The following is a 17,017-nucleotide window of genomic DNA, read 5'->3' on the forward strand; positions in this document are numbered from 1 at the left end:
CCCCAAGGCTTCGCAGCAATGTGGCTGCCCACTTTGACAGTCTACAGCATCATCCCAGAGGTACGGTGAGAAGGAGGCAGACTGGTTCCCTGCATACCTTTGCAGCAGTGTAATCCAGAGGTTTGTATTCTGTCATATACTCATCAAGGAATACTTTAAAGGTGTTGACCCAAACTTTGACAGGTGATTCACTCCAATCCCTCTGCTCTTGCCTCATGGTTTTCTCCAGAATCTGCTCGAACAGGGCATACAGGTCTTTATACCGGATGCTCTTCCCATCATCCATCTTATAGAAACAAAAGGATCAGAAAAAGGACTTTAATAGGACAGATTTCCATATATTCAGAAAGTTGTTCCAGCCCTGACTGGCACACTTGGCCCTTTAATGTGGGTAAGTACAAGAGTGTGATGAAAAAGCTAGTTTGTCCATTGTTATTTCATAGAACACACTGTACAGTACAGTGGCTTGTTGGTGGATTGAACAGCAAAAGAGAGATCAACTGAGCAGGCTACCAGCTACATGAAGTGCTGAATCGCATGAAAGTGCTAGAGAATTTTTGTTAGTTTTGGGAAGTAACAAGCCTTATCTTATAACATACAATGCAGATCTATACAGACGCTCAAAGGGCAAAGACTTCCGAGTTTGTAGAAGTTCTATCACTGGAATTTTAACATCAATGTTTCCAGCACTTTGGGTAGCTGTAACAGTTTACTACCTCCCATTTATAGAATCATAGAATCATAGAATTCAAGATCAGAAGGGACCATTATGATCATCTAGTCTGACCTCCTGCAAGATGCAGGCCACATATCCACCCACTCCAAAACTCCAGGGCCATTGCCAATCTTCCTGGAGGAAAATTCCTTATGGCGGTCAGCTGAAGGCAAGACTCTCCAGCCAAACCCTCTGGAAAAGCTTATATCATACCAGGCACATAATTGACCTATTGACTAAGCCCGTTATCCTATCATACCATCCTCCATAAACTTATCTAGCTTAATCTTAAAGTCATGGAGGTCCTTCAGACTGTTCCAGTATTGCACTCCTGATGGTTAGAAACAATTTCAAGCCTGAATTTCCTGACTGACAGTTTATATCCGGTCCACATTAGCACTGAGCTGAAATAATTCTTCTCCTTCCCTGGTATTTATCCTCTGATATATTTAAAGAGTGTAATCATATCTCCTCTTATCCTTCTTTGGTTAAGGAAAACAAACCGAGCTCCTCAAGTCTCCTTTCATAAGGCCTTCCATTCCTCGGATCATTCTAGTGGCCCTTCTTTGTACCTGTTCTAGTTTGAATTCATCCTTCTTAAACATGGGAGACCAAAACTGCACACAATACTCCAAATGAGGTCTCATATATAACGGGACTAGCACCTCCTTATCCCTACTAGAAATACCTTGCCTAATGCAACCCAAGACCGCATTAGCCACATCACATTGCCTACTCATAGTCATCTTGCGATCAACCAGGACTCCTAGGTCCTTCTCCTCCTCCTTATAACTAAAGTTCTTGTTAGACATCCCTAAATGCATAACCTTACACTTCTCACTATTGAATTTCATCTTGTTACTAATACTCCAGTTTACAAGGTCATCTAAATCTCCCTGGAGAATATCCCGATCCTCTTCTGAATTGACAATACCCCCCAACTTGGTGTCATCCGCAAACTTTATCAGCCCACTCCTACTCTTGGTTCCCAGGTCAGCAATAAATAGATTGAATGCCTTGAGGAACTCCACTGGTAACCCCTCCATCCGGACAGTTCCCCTTCAATACTACCCTCTGCAGTCTCCCTTTAACCAGCTCCTTATCCACCTCTGGATTTTCATTTCGATCCCCATCTTTTCCAATTTAACCAGTAATTCTTCATGCTACTGAAATCCAGATATATGAGATCCATTTCCCTTGTCTAAAAATCTGTTACTCTCTCAAAGAAGGAGATCAAGTTGGTTTAATCCATGCTGTAATCTATCACTCTCTCTTTTAAGATTTTTCCATGACTTTGCATACTACAGATGTTAGACTAACAGGCCTATAATTCCCGGGTCACTTTTTCCCCTTCTTGAATATAGGAACTACATTAGCTAATCTCCAGTCAGTCTTTATTAAAGATTATTGCTATATCCTCGCCAATTCCTTAATATTCTAGGATGAAGATTATCCGGGCCCCCGATTTACTTCGTTTGTTCAATTTTGGCTTCTACCTCAGATACCGTAATGTCTACCCCCATATCTTCATTCCCATCGGTCCCTCTATCACTATTCCTTAGCCCTTCATTAGCCTCATTAAAGACCGAGGCAAAGTATTCGTTCAGATATTGTGCCATTCCAAGATTATCCCTAATCTCCACTCCATTTAAAGTTTTAAGCAGTCCCACTTCTTCTTTCTTGGTTTTCTTCCTATTTATATGGCTAAAAAACCGTTTGCTATTGGTTTTAATGGTCCATCTCCATTGCCTTTCTCACAGCTTCCTGCACCCTCTGACCTCAATAAGGTAGGTTTCCTTGCTGATCCCTCCCATTTTCCACTTTTTCTTAATGACCCTCTAAGACGCTTGCTCATCCAGCTCGGTCTAAAACTGCTACCGGATACATGCCTCTGACAACTCCTGCAACTTCAACTTGAAGTAACCCCAGGCGTCATCTGCCCTTAGATCCCTAAATATGTTAGCCCAGTCCACTTCCTAACTAGTTGCCTTAATTTAGTAAAATTAGCCCTTTTGAAATCATACACCCTAGTCTCAGATGCACTATTGATTATCCTCCCATTTATTTGGAAAATTAGCTCATGATCACTCGAGCCAAGGTTGTCCCCTACAACAATGTCCTCAACAAGGTCCTCGTTACTCACCAAAATTAAATCTAAAATGGCATGGTTCAGCAACCACTTGATGAAGGAATTCATTAGCTATCACGTCTAGGAAAAGCTGAGCCCTATTATTATTACTAGCATTTGTTTCCCAATCTATATCCGGGAAGTTAAAGTCCCCATGATCAAGCAGTTCCTATTAGTGTTTACCTCCTTAAAAACATTAAAGAGCTCTCTATCCATCTCTAAGCTAGATCCCCAATCACTATCCCGGATGAGGCTCTGGTAGTTTTCTTCCCCAATGTGACCATTGCCCAAACAGACTCTGTATTGTCCATTGCAGCGCTAGTTATCTCATTACATTTTACCTCATTATTGATATACAGTGCTACTCCCCACCTTTACCTTTGCATCGGTCTTTCCTAAACAGCACATACCCTTCCATACCTGTACTCCAGTCATGGCTCCACCATGTTTCTGTTATTGACCAGGAGCTCCAGTTCCTCCATTTTGGACACAGTACTTCCAGTATGACTTGTAGATCTAGAACTCTGGCTATATCTGTTGTTATCTTGTTGTCCTCACTCCCAATGTGAAAATTTCCCAGTGTCTAGTTTAAAGCTCTTTTAATCAGATGAGCCAGCCTCCCTCCTAGAAGTCTACTTCCTTCCCTACTTAGGTGGAGCCCATCCCTTGAGAACAGTTGTCTGTCCCCAAAAGCCTCCCAATGCCCATACATCCCAAAGCCCTCCTTGTAACACCACTCCCTCAGCCAACTATTAATCATCACGATCCTCTCACCCCTTTGGCGCCCTTCCCTAGGGACAGGTAGAATCCCACTGAAGATCACCTGTGCCTCAATTTCCTTTAATTTAATTGTGCACATTCTAACCTACAATGTAGCTTTGGCTTCTCAGCAGCATATGATTGAGGTTTGGAGCAGTACAAGACCCACTGTAGGTTAGAATACTACCTGCACTACTGTGATAGGGGTTACATGCTGCTGAAGGTAGGGTTTATCAAGGAGTCATTACACCAGATTTACAATTTTACAGAACCAACAGCATTTGAGTAGATTGTAAAGCATCTCACTTTCAAGGCACCCAGACACAGCACACAGCTTACGGAGAGAGGAGCATATGTATTTCACTGAATGAACTTTTTAAATCCATAAAGTTTCTGCCCTCCTTTGAGTCTCCGCCACCATTTTAAGGTGCATTAAAGATGCTGTAGTTTGGTTTTGTTGTGGGAAACTAGGGCACCTTTCCTTCATTCTTCCTTGGTGTAAAGTTTTCTATGTGCTACTCTTCTAAACTGGTACTTGACATGACAGCACCTTTACTTACCGCCAAAGCTGATGAGTAAAAGCTAAAGATGTTTTGCCGGAATTCTTTTAATGCTTTCTTAAACACCACATCCACAAGCGTGTCCTTCTTACTATCTTCATTATCCAGATCATTCATCTGGGAACCATAGAAAGAATTACAATATTCTATTTTATGCACCAGCACCACTTATTAAGGAGAAACTACCCTCTTATAAGCAGATTACATTGTTCGATATTGATAGGTTATGAGAATACACTTCGATTTTTGCATTTAGACATTATTTCCTTGCCAGCCAGTTAGCCAATCAGACCAATGACTTCCTGAAGACCTTTCATTTTGTTCTGATGGTGCGGAACTAAAATAGCCAATTGGCTGATCAGTTGTTTTCCTTTGGAGACCAAAGAGGAGTATTTTCTCTCTCTCCCAGTATTAAAAAAATGTATTGATTAAGTAAACCCTGCCCACCATATTGACTGTGAACAACACAACAACATGGGTAACTCTGGAAAATTATTTAGAATGGCTATAGTCAAGATTGCAGCTTTTGATCTAAAACTGTCATCTCAGTTGTGGTATAAATGTTGCCACTGCTGCTCTTTTAAGAGGTGACCCCGATTATGTAATGTACAAGACAGCAGCACTTTATCTGTCTTTTGTTCTCTATTGTAGTTATGCTGAAGTAAAAATGGCCGAGCGTACCTTTTTCAGAAGAAACTCATCCATGCTTTTCAAGTCACCAGCACTGGTTATGATCTGCAGAGAGTCATTCTGCCACTGTACAGGCTCCAGTGCCAAGCTGCTGATCTTCACGCTGCGCTTACGCTTCACTTTGGGAGATGGCTCCTTGTTCTCCTTAAATTCCCTTCTGTAGATGCCTGACAGCTCTGGACTCCTTGGGGGTGTCAGGTGATGTGGACCCAACTCTACAATTAAAAGTTAGGAAAGAGAAATGCAGATGATGATTGTTTTTTGAGCGCCCAGAAGCGCCATCGTGTTGTTAATTTCTTACCACTTTTCATTATTAAAGCTTAAAATGCTGCAATATTTAATCTCAGAAATGTCTACTCAAATGTACTCAGTGCACAAATAATAAAGATGATTTTCCCAAATGCCAGTACTGCAAGTTCCACCCAGGACCTGAAAATCAAGCTGGAGTCTCTTTCACAACCACCAACAATTCTGTGATGGGAACTTAGAGAAGAATTCTGCTGATAAAGTGCAAACCAGAAGAGAACCCAGCTCACTCTCTCTCCAAGCTGTACTGATGGTCATGATAGGGTAACAAGGAAGAAAAAAAATAGTCACTAAAGTTAGCAGATGTTACTCTGAATATTCACAGGGAGCAGAGTAGGAAAGTGTCATATTTGTACATCACATATCAGCGTGGAATCAACCTAGCCCCTTTGCCTGTTTCTTCCTCTGTCCAAGGGGGAGAACACCTGCCTACCTCAAAGTGGTACAATGAGAATGTTAGTTATTTAGTGGTTGTACAGCACTTTCAAAATGGAACGTGCCAAATATTATTAGACAGGCATTTCCTGCAACTTATGGAGAAAACAGAAGCCCTACACAAGGGAGAACAAATAGCCATCTCTGTATCCTAATTCTGCTGCCTCCCACAGAGTCCAGAAGGAGGTGGGAGATTCTTAAGAGAAGAGAAAATGTTTTTCAGAAGCATTTTCTGCAGAGATCCCAGCACATTAAATAAGAAAATGAGAGAGAAAGTACTCAGAGCAGTAATGCAGCTTTTAGGCTCAGCTGGAATGGAAGGCTCACTGGTGAGCTAGTCATCAAATTTGATGTGTGTGACCTTTCTAGAGACACATGTCCAAAGCTAGCGAGAGCTGAATTTATTTCCTTTCAGACGCTTGAATTTATTTTAAAACAACAATACCACATTTAGAGTTTTCTTCCCTTAAATTATTGAATCATGTATTTATAAACCAAAGTTTCTTGTTTATGACATTGTTTTGACTAGTTAGCCTAATTTTTTTTAAAGTAATCAATGTGTTTCCTGTTTTCAATCCTGCACCCATGCGCTCACCTGACCTACTCAGGAAAATTCTCTAATTCTGCAGTGAAAACAACCAACCACTCTAATCCCATCACTCTAATATATAACCTCATTCATTCACTAACAAGAATTTAATTACATATTTTGAAGTTTTTCTTGAGAAAGGAGAGCCTGTCCAACTCTGCTACAAACGTCAACATGGAAGCTGTAAAATCTCTGCTTGATTATAAGAGTCTCTAGATGTATTTACACCAATTAAATGAACTTCATATTACTACATCATTGTTTAACTCTTACTGCTCAGTTTCAAAATGGTTATGGTCTGTATCTCCAAGAGGCTACATCGAGTACAACTTTGCAGACCCCTCAAAACACCTGAAAATAGCTTGGCAAAACTGCCACCTATCCCTCCCCACACATTTACCTTCACCAAGCTGGAGGCCAGGAGTCACCTCTATGTTTGGTTCCTCTTGCTCTGTATACAGCTCAAGCAGCTCAGACTGGGTCGTAAGCTTCTCTCTGGGTGTTTTCTTGTCTCCCTGTTTCCCTTTCACCCAGAATCTCATCTTGGCTCGCTGAGGCCTGTAAATAGGTGAGAAAAGAGAAATTGCTTTAATTCAGATGATATCCATTTTTTTCCAAATCTAACTGATTCCCATGCACCTTCCTCACTTCTAACACCAACAAAACGTCCTGAGGTCCCTTCCAACCCTGAGATTCTATGATTCTATGAAAACCTGTACAACTGTATTTTGGAACATGGATCTATTTCACTGTTGGGAAATCTAGGCAAAAAAGAAAAGCACTAGGTATTCATCCTAGCTGGTGTCTAGTTTGGATGGAGCTGGGCTTTCTCCGATGGGGAAAAGGATAAAGTCAACATACGGCCCACTCAGAACGACTCTGTAATCCAGTCTGAAATTGACTCTGGAACCGTGTGTCTTGGATTTCAACACTACAGTTAGCACTGAAATACACTTCAGAATTCTATTTGCCACTGTTTCTCAATGATAATTTATCCTTAGATAAGTCTACATTGCTTAAGTTAATACTGGATACTGAACTTACATTAAATATGTATTTTCATTCAGTGTTAAAGGGAGTTTGGAAAGAATTCTGTACAGAGTGATTAAATTGTACTTCTTTAGCGAGATGTGGGTCTTACACTGTAATGTTTATTTAATTTCATTGTGCATTCTTCCCTGTCTCCTTGATTGACACAACACAGTGATTCTCACACAATGTTCTATTTCTACCCAGGCCTGTGATTTGTTCGGATTCTTGTAGTTAGTTTTAAGGGCCACATTTTCAAAAACACACACTTAGGTGGCATGAACCATCACAAATGAAATACAGGGAAACTGTAAGTTACTTTGACAACTGGATGGTTTTGCACAGATAATTTGGTACCCATTTTTTAAAATTAAGGCCCATATATCTTGCTACATAAGGGTTCTTGGTTTTATTATCCCATTCTTTTGTAATATGAAATAAAACTTTTTAATCTAACAAAAATCTCAATCCTTAGGTTTAACCTTCAAAGGAATTCTTGAAAAGACAGAATGAAAATCCAGTGAATGAGCCAGTTGCCCTAATGTCTGAAGAGAATCAAATATGACATGGGTTAGACTCATTCTCTCCCATCATTTCAGCTCTCCCCCCATCAGGTATATATTTCTTACCTTCCGTCGGCAGGCAGATTCTTCTGAACAGTTGCCAGCTTCCCAATCTCACCCTGAGACATTGTTTTATGAAGCTTTGTTTGGCCTTCACTTGATGTGAAACGCTGCAATGTCTGCAACAATTACAAGTATAAAAATACTTTAAAATCAAGAGACTGGTTAGCATTGCAGGTGACACAGACCTCCTAGAACAATTTGAGATTTCAGCTGCTACACACAAAAAATTGAAAATGTTACATGCTATCATTAAAATGTGTACTGATTTCTGTTTGGTTGTCAAAAAATTAACAATTGGGTGAAACCTAAATGGATAGGCCTGGTCCAAACGATTGATGATCCACATACAGGCAACAAGAAAGCTTAATGCCTCCTAGAAGAGCAGAACATTTTAAGTACAGCAAAATATACATTCTGGCTTCAGCACTGTATTTAACTACATGTTTTGTTAATTCTGTGTGAAAATAACTCCTTCCCAAAGGAGCATCCCTTAAACTAGATTTAGCAATGGATATTTTAAACTGCTTCACACAAACCCACAGTTGTCCACATTACAAAGCAACCAAGACTGTTCAGCCAGTTGGAACACTAAACTGACTGATCAATCCAACTCTTCCTTTTAGAAGAGGGATGTCTACAACAGAATTTCCAACAGATACTCCCAGCTAACAATGAAATTGTCAATAGAGCCAACATATCAGGGTACCCTATAAGATATTAATACATCCTCCTCAGTATTCAAGTTTTGGTGTGGATTCAACTCTGAAGAAGACTAAAAAAAATATTGATTTGTCCAAAGTGCTAGTGCACTGACCTGCTAAAACGAAGATACACCATTTAGGAGGAGGTAATATAAAGAAATTACATATGCTATGTCCAATCACTAACAGCACAATTCATAGTTCTTTCAACAGCTTATAATGCTGTGGGTACATTTTGAAGTGTGAATGGATTTAAATCACACAGCTCATTAAATTCAATAAGAGTTCCATGAACAATACTGTAGGCAAAGCTTTGAAAATATATGCTTTGTTGGGTTGTCTATTTGATTTTAAGTATTGCCTTATTTTGATTATTTCTCAATATTACAATATTACAGAGATGGTATTTTCTTAATCTCCCTCACTTGTTATAATAGAGAGGCTGTTTTCACAATGTTTTGTCGAATTTGGTTTGAAAGAGCAATGGTTATGGTTCTAAAAAGTTGTCCAATATCATGTCTTGAGGCAGCCAGTGAAGGTTGGTAATTTAATTCTAATCTATGTACTTTCATAGCCCCATCACTGTAGTGTCCAAGAACAAATAATTAAAAATTAGAAATACATAATAAATATTTTTCCCTGTCCCGGCTATAGGAGGAAATGGTTTGATTAGTTGATAGTATTTTTTGTTTGTTTCTTCTCTCCTAAAAGAAAAAAGCCTGGTGAAAGTTGTGACTTTAAGTAGATCCTTTTTCATTTGGCATGTGAAGCTATACATGCATGATATTCCTGAAACAGCAGGAGAAGAGATTTGGCCATATTAAACAAGAGGATTAGCTGAAGAGGGTCTGTTTAATCATCCAGCTTCTGCAAATACTGATGAGATTTGGTGACTCCATCAACGTGACTACTGAAAGAAAACTGTAGCCATTTCTCTCAGCTGAGCAGCCTGAAAGATCACAGGGTGAGAAACATTTCTTGACATGTTAAAAATGTCAGGTCATTATGCAACTATTTTCTGCTAAAATTGGGGTTTCTGAACCTGACTCCTGGTTGTGACCATCTTACTGAAAACATCACATTTGGCATAAACACCACCAGAGCTGGAAGTCAGATTTTGTAAAACCAGATTGTATGTTACAATCAAAAAGCCATTGATGGTTCATGCTCACAGAACCTTTACAGGAGTGTCACCTTTTCCAGCAAGATGAGTGATTTGAGGCATTGTTATGCATTTCAAGGAGTGTGATCTCTTTCTGGTCTATACAACTGTTTTTTTTAAATGAAAACACTATGATCAGCTGAACATGCTGACTTATGTTTAATGCATTTCTTTCAATATAACCATTTTTTTCCATTGTACCCATGAGTAATCTATATTTAAAAAAGGTTTAAACCAAAATTACATAAAATATGGATTCCAGGAGAATAACATTCACCGTGTAATGAAAAACCTGTTACTGTCGAAGAGCCTATTTTATTTCTTTTACGTATTTTGTTTTCCAGACATTTAAAGTGTTTTATCCCTTTCAGCCAGCAGATGGCAGCATATGCAGAGCACTACCAACACTGAAATAAGAAGCTGCATAATAATTCAAGCTTGTGGATTTTCTCCAACAAAGGTCAGCTGTGCAGCACTGAGGCTCAGAGTAAGATCCCAACCTCCTTCCAGTATTTTGATTAGTCTATTTGTGTTGTGTTAAAGATATATTTTAAATACCTCAAGAAACTAGAAAAAAAATCTTTCATATTGAAATGACAGTAGCTGTTCACGTAGATATATGGATACAATGAAATACCTATTTCAGTAACTGAAACCTCAGATGCTCATGAAAGTAGGTACAGTTTGTACAAACCTCTCAGTTTAAAAATAAGCCTGTTAAAATATTTGTCTCAATGACTGCAGTTTGACTAAGTGGATTCAACCCTATTTTGTGATCACTTATCCTTATCCACAGAAACTTCTTAGCTCTGATATGTGTAAAAATAAGATGTTATAGGGGAATTTCTCAACAGTGCACTTCTGTGTTTTGGGATCTTTCTGGTACTGCACTTTGCAAATGAAAGCCATGGTTCATGTAGTCTGAGTGCACACGACTGGACACATTAAGCTTGGTTACTACCGTAAGCAGTAAAGGGGAAAGAAATATGTCCATGTTTGCTGTCCTCTTGGCCTAGATATGCTCTGCTTCAGCTTAAAACAAGCTCCATGTTGGTTCTGGCAACAATGGCTCTGGGAATTCCAAAAGTAGCGTGGAAGGTTTGTTGTGCTGGTCCATAGGCCAATACCACAATGTTCTTCCAGCTCACAGCTAGTGTATAGCCATCCTCACATCTGATCTTGCAAATCAAAGCAACCAAAAGCTTGTGTGCACACAGGGTATGTCTACACAGCAAAGAAAACCCCGCAGCTAGCCCATGCCAGCCGACTCAGGCTCACAGGGCTGTTTCATTGCTGTGTAGACTTCCAGGCTGGAACTGGACTGGAGCCTGAATTCTGGGACCCTTCCACCTCGCAGGGTCCTAGAGCCTGGGCTCCAGCCCAAGCTCGGAATTCTACACAGCAGTGAAACAGCCCCACAGCCCAAGCCCGAATCGGCTGGCATGGACCAGCCATGGGCTCTTCTTTGCTGTGCAGACATACCCACAGAGGCTTTACATACAACGGTGCTGGTAGTGTGGTTTTTTTAGACAAGTCTGATGAAAGGATCTGTGTATGCTTTTTACATCAAGAGCATGACATGAAATCAGATTTTTCATAGAAAGAACGTGGTGCGGATGTGATGACTAAAGCTGATGTAATTTTCTTGGTAATAAATAGTTGAAATATGCAAGAACAAAGTGCTTATTCTAGTGGTCATCATGATTACACTGCATAAAACTTCCAGCAATATAATAAGAATTCAGATACCTTGCTTGTAAACACTTTCATAGTGTAGTTATTTATGTGAGCAACATCAACAAGTATTATAGATAGGGAAATAATCAGCTCTACTGAAGGGGCTTTTTGTATGATGACAAAATGCAGCAAGGAGATCATTGGCATCTTGCTTGTTGGATATTAACAATGTGGGGACTGAAAACAGCCATCTTTCTTGCGTGCGGATTTACAGTGTAAAGAGGAAAGGTCTGTTGATGGATATAGCATAGTGAAACAATTATAAGGGGTATATGAGATCATTAAACTATTAGATATGGTTTATTTAAATTATTTTTTCTTGGCACCATTGAGATTGCAATCACTATCCTACTATCCTCCTCTTCAGCTCTTCCATAGCTTTGGGATTGTTTTCTATTAAAAAATTAAAAAACTATTTTAACAACTGACTATATTTTTGAATGCAAGGTGTTGGCTTTAACTTATAATGCCCTGAATAGCTTGGAACTGTCTGAGCTGATAGAGTGTCTCTTCCCTTGCCATGCTGCCATAGTTGCAATTGACAGAGACATTCAAGATGGATTGCCCTTAAAAAGAGTGGATTGCCCTTAAAAAGAGAGGGGGCTGGCAACAAAGTGTTCTCTGTCAGGGGCCTCAGGTCTGGAACAAGCTTTATCCACAAATTTAGAACAGGGCTGGTTTGTTGACCTTTAGAGCACACTCCAAGGTGCATCTATTTGTGCAGGCTGCAGGGGGTAGACTTTAATGGGTCTGGCAGGGTACAGGAGGGAATTAATTTCCTCTGGAATAATATGGGCTGAGTTTAGATTTAGTATGTGCACGCTGCACAAATATATGTGACTGTGACAGATGGAGATGATGCTTTGTTCCATCATGCTGGATTGAAGGATTTTCATAAGATGCATTTCCCAGTGATTAGTGATAGCTTAGGACAAGGGTTCTTATTTCATGGATCTTTGTTGAAGTAATAACCCTCAAGTCCATGGATTGTCTGTTTCATGAGTTGGACAATGGGTGACAAATTTTGGAGTTACTCAGAACTTTTATTTTTTTAATTCAAAACTCACGTCACTGCTTTATTAAGAAAGGTGTAGTGAGAGTATCCTCATTATTGTCTCATTTTCAATGCCTCCTCAAACGCCTTGGGGAAAAATGGTTTCACTTCCATAAATGGCATTTAAAGACTTTCACTCTCTCCCCTCACAAATTATCTGAACAAATCACTGCAAAATGATAAATGCTTCCTATGACATCTCAAATGAGGCTTTAACTGATTCTCTAGCCAAGCTCTCTTACATACATGATACAAGAGATTGCAAGCTCGCTGTTTAAAAGTAAAAACAAGCTCTATTAATCCTTTAAGATAAGCTGTACATGACATTTGTACTTGTCATACTGTTCGATAACTAGAATTTTGCTGACTAGAAAATCCAAGCAGCCTTTGAAAAAGATGGCCTCATTGTCAATCACACTATTGTCACCAAGGTGTACTTTGTTTTAAGCAATCAGATTCAAGATTTGCACATTCAACTTCACCTCTGGTTGAAGACTCTCTTTCTTTGCAGATATGTGCATACCACAGTGCCAGCGAGCAACACCGTTTAATGCACCTTTACCTACCAGCAGGCTACACAAATAAATCGATTTTGCACATGGGACATCAGCAGGTTTTACCATACTAGGACTTCAAACAGGCAGGCTAGTAACAACAGCAGCAACTGAATCAAAAAGTGCTTTAGTTTCCAGTGTCTCACACTGTATTTCTTTCATGTATTCAGCAACCATTGGCTTATGAACAGCACACCAAAAACATTTACTAAAAACTGACTTTTGATAATTAGCTGCTGTTGTGCATGTGTGATAAACTGATTTGTTTTTCTCATTAAAATAATCACCACCATCCATAGGAAGATTGCTTGGCTGTCCTTCCTATTGTATTGAAATCTTAAGGCAAACAACACCCACATTCAAGTACTCTCAGTACTCTCGGGTTTGTACTGAAACCAACTCAGATCCGTACTGCTGTATTGTTAAGTTGCTTTATCACATGTAACAGCCTCTCAGGCACTGCAAGGGCTAAGCTATTAACATCTAAATGCTAATTAGCTTCTGGAAACTGCATCACTTGAACAGTCCATAAATTTTGCTGTTCTAAAACAGCACTGAGACAAAGGCAAGGCGGTTCTGAAATACAGAAGCCAAAAGCTGTCGCTTCCAAAGAGCTGGTCTCAAACCTAGTCCTGCAATATAGAAGACAGATGGAAATGCTGCATATATTTACAAGACATACAGATATACAATATTTTTATGCAATAATGTATCTATTCAGCATATGCTAGAAAGCAGAGCCTGGTCGTGCAAGTGACTGCTCCCAGATGATACCACTTTGCGTGCCCAACCACCAGTTAGAGATAGTGATGGAGTATTACAGAGGGTAAGTGATACAGAAGGAGAGATGATACATAGTGTGCACTGATGAGACAGGCCTAGGACTACTTGCATGCAATGACTGTTGTTAAACCCAGTGAGCAGAATCATAGGACCATTTCCAATCAGAGGCATGAACTAAAACCCTTCCAAGGATAGCATCCTCCATCCTAACAGTGAGCCCAGCACCCGTTTGCATCTCAGCAGAGTTTTCCAGTGTGAAAGATTTCTACTGCTAAAAGAACTAATGCTTTGTAACAGGGTAAACCTCCAGGAACACAGCATGCACTTAGCTTATGGCACTGCTTACCTACACAGTGCAGACTCCTTTTAATCAGTTTATCTAAAATAGCTTTTAAAAATCTCTTTTTAGATGTTTGGTCTGTAAATAATCTAAAGAGCACAGGAGCCAACAGAACTGCAGCAAGACACCAAATATTTTGGAGTTTCCCGAATTTAGTTCCCAAAGAGCCTATTCAATGTCAGTTGCTTTGGTCATTGTACTCAATCCTTTACCATACTAGTCTTGTCTTCGGCAGCACTAATTATTTTCAGTCAAACAGCCCCAATATGAGTGCACCTTCTCCAGTGGGAACTTTCCTCCAAACATTCACCAATGTTTTTAAAGTCCATGCATGCAAATATCACTTCTCCCCTCACTCCCCACCGTATATTTTAGAATAGTGGCTTTTATTCTGCCATAACAGAGGCAGTGAGAATTTCAATGGTTCAGGTGTTTACACTACAAACTGCAGAAGTTCAACTATAGGTGAAATGTAACTCTCAAGATCTGAGACACAGAGTTTGCTTTTTCGATCCAATTTCTTAAGAAAAAAATCAGTTTGGCCATTTATAAAATTACTTGAATATAATTTCCCAGCTTCCTTTACTGTGATTAATGCAGAAAATAGAGAGGAACTGCAAATCAACCTCCCATGACTTTCATCAAAAGAGCAGCATTGGGCCTGTGAAGTAATGTTACTGACAGACAGTAATGGCAGTATACCTAACTCGAAAACCAAGGAGGATTTAAAACAAACAAAAGAAAGTATTTCTTCACACAATATAGTCAATCTTTGGAACTCCTTGCCAGAGGATGTTCTGAGGGCCAAAACTAGAACAGGGTTCAAAAAAGAACTAGATAAATTCATGGAGGAATGATCCATCAATGGTTATTAGCCAGGAAGGGCAGGGATGGTGTCTCTAGCTTCTGTTTGCCAGAAGCTGGGAATGGGTGATGGGGGATGGATCACTTGATGATTACCTGTTCTGTTCATTCCCTCTGGGGCACCTGGCATTGGCCACTGTCCTAAGACAGGATACTGGGCTAGATGGACCTTTGGTCTGACTCACTATGGCCGTTCTTATGTAACAAGAGAAACCTAAAGAGTCAACTGGATCAACAATCCACTCTCTTCTCCTCCCCTCTGCAAAGAATATTCACCCTAAGGATTTTTTGTTTGTTTTTACAGCTATTGTTAAAAACTAAAAAGGAGTTTAACAAAAAGTGCCACCTCATTTCAGTTAGTGCTGCAGCAATTCCCAGTAAAGGCATGTTATGGTGATAAAGGCGATTCCGCTGTATCTATAGTGAGTGTGGCAGGAAGTTCACATCACCTGTGGGGTAACATGCCATGTGCTCTCCAATCCCTAGCCAGAGCAACACAGCTCCAGAATGAAAGGCCTAGCTGAACTATGCACTTCACAGTTTTGGTCAGTTTTCTGCCACAACTTTAGCAATAATTAAAATATTTTGTGTGTATGTGTATAACAGAGATGGTCTAAACCAGTGGTCCCCAACCCTTTTTGTCTGGCGGGTGCCAGATGACAAGCCACCATGGACTGTGGCTGGCGGATGAGCATCCGCTGAGATGCTGCCAAGAAGCGGCAACATCAATAGGCATTGCTGCTGAAATGCTGCTGACAAGCAGCGTCATCCAGAGGTGTCACCGCCAAAAACCGGCGGCATTTCGGTGGCGACACCTCTGGGTGATGCTGCTTTTTGGCGGCATTTCAGCAAATGCTCGTCCTCCGGCCAGTACGCGGACGCACATAGATGCCCCGGCGGGTGCCATGGCGCCTGCGGGCACCGCGTCGGGGACCACTGGTCTAAACCATCTGAATGAGTGGGTAGGAAACGAGACATTTCCTGTGCGGATATCTGCATTTTCACATGTGGTTTCGCTCCCATTTTTTTAATCTTGGAAAAAAAATTATGCCAGAAACTAGTTTCTTTGAAGTTACAGACCTCAAACAATAAGTGAAGCATTATTTTAAAAGGGAAATAAATGGCCAGAAAGTGTAATAAAGGTAAACAATCAAAACTAATAGGAAAAATGTAAGTTACAGATAGAGTTTTTGTTGTTTAATCAAAGAAGTGATTGTATATATGTGGGACAATTTGTTCGGTTAGATCTTTTCCGATCTCCTGTACAATGAATCTTGTCAAAGGAGAGGGAGATTAGGCAGGCTGTGGCTATTGTTATAAACAGTCTTTCTAAGTCTACAGAGACACTACATAAGTCCTGCAAGCCCTTCCTATGCCCTAGTCCTTTTCATGATTGCTAGCAGGGTGATCCTTAGCATTTGTCCTAGGTATATACTGTAGCTCTCTGGAGAAGCACTACTTTTTTTAGGTGTCTTTTTTATCAAATCCATCCTGAAGGCAACGCCAAGATTCGATATAAACACAAGTGCCTCCTACCCCATTTGCTGAGGTTGCTTCTGCTGTGTTCTCTGAGTTTACCCATCTACAGCATCATTATCAGTGGGAGAAGAAGCAGTGTAGGGTGTCAGTACAGCTAAGGGTTAGCAAAGAAATGCTCCCGCACAGCTGCTTGCTCCCTTTGTTTTCCCGCATGTCGGAAAATTACCATTTCGGAGTCACTGTGACAGGCCTGCCCAAGTCTGGCTGTAGGCCCTGGCTCAAGGTGAGGAGGTTGGTCAGGGGAGAGAAGGAACTCAAAATTGTCATCGTAATCATCTTCCTCCGTATCCCCCTCCCCATCAGCAAAAGTACCTCTAGTCAAGAAATCGGAGCGCGTCCGCGCCATGCGGGCTTTCTTTTTATGGGCCGGTCTGGCAACCTGCTTGACCAAATGATAAAACAGATAACATACAAATGTTTTAAAAGAAAAGGCGATTCTGCTGATG

General features: G+C 40.3%; 1 protein-coding gene across 1 annotated transcript in view; it reads right to left on the reverse strand.

Moving 5' to 3' along the window:
- Window positions 1-17,017, reverse strand: part of MYO9A (myosin IXA) — a 467,296-nt gene that overhangs the window by 29,874 nt on the left and 420,405 nt on the right. Inside the window, exons 27-32 of the mRNA XM_039491520.1 lie at window positions 16,738-16,950; window positions 7,841-7,953; window positions 6,583-6,740; window positions 4,844-5,067; window positions 4,163-4,279; window positions 98-286 (exon numbers count right to left, since the gene is read on the reverse strand). Of these exons, the coding sequence (XP_039347454.1) occupies window positions 98-286; window positions 4,163-4,279; window positions 4,844-5,067; window positions 6,583-6,740; window positions 7,841-7,953; window positions 16,738-16,950 (1,014 nt within the window). The remainder of the gene's footprint in view (window positions 1-97; window positions 287-4,162; window positions 4,280-4,843; window positions 5,068-6,582; window positions 6,741-7,840; window positions 7,954-16,737; window positions 16,951-17,017) is intronic.

The sequence above is a fragment of the Mauremys reevesii genome, linkage group 10, assembly GCF_016161935.1.
Source record: "Mauremys reevesii isolate NIE-2019 linkage group 10, ASM1616193v1, whole genome shotgun sequence".
Classification (NCBI taxonomy): domain Eukaryota; kingdom Metazoa; phylum Chordata; order Testudines; family Geoemydidae; genus Mauremys; species Mauremys reevesii.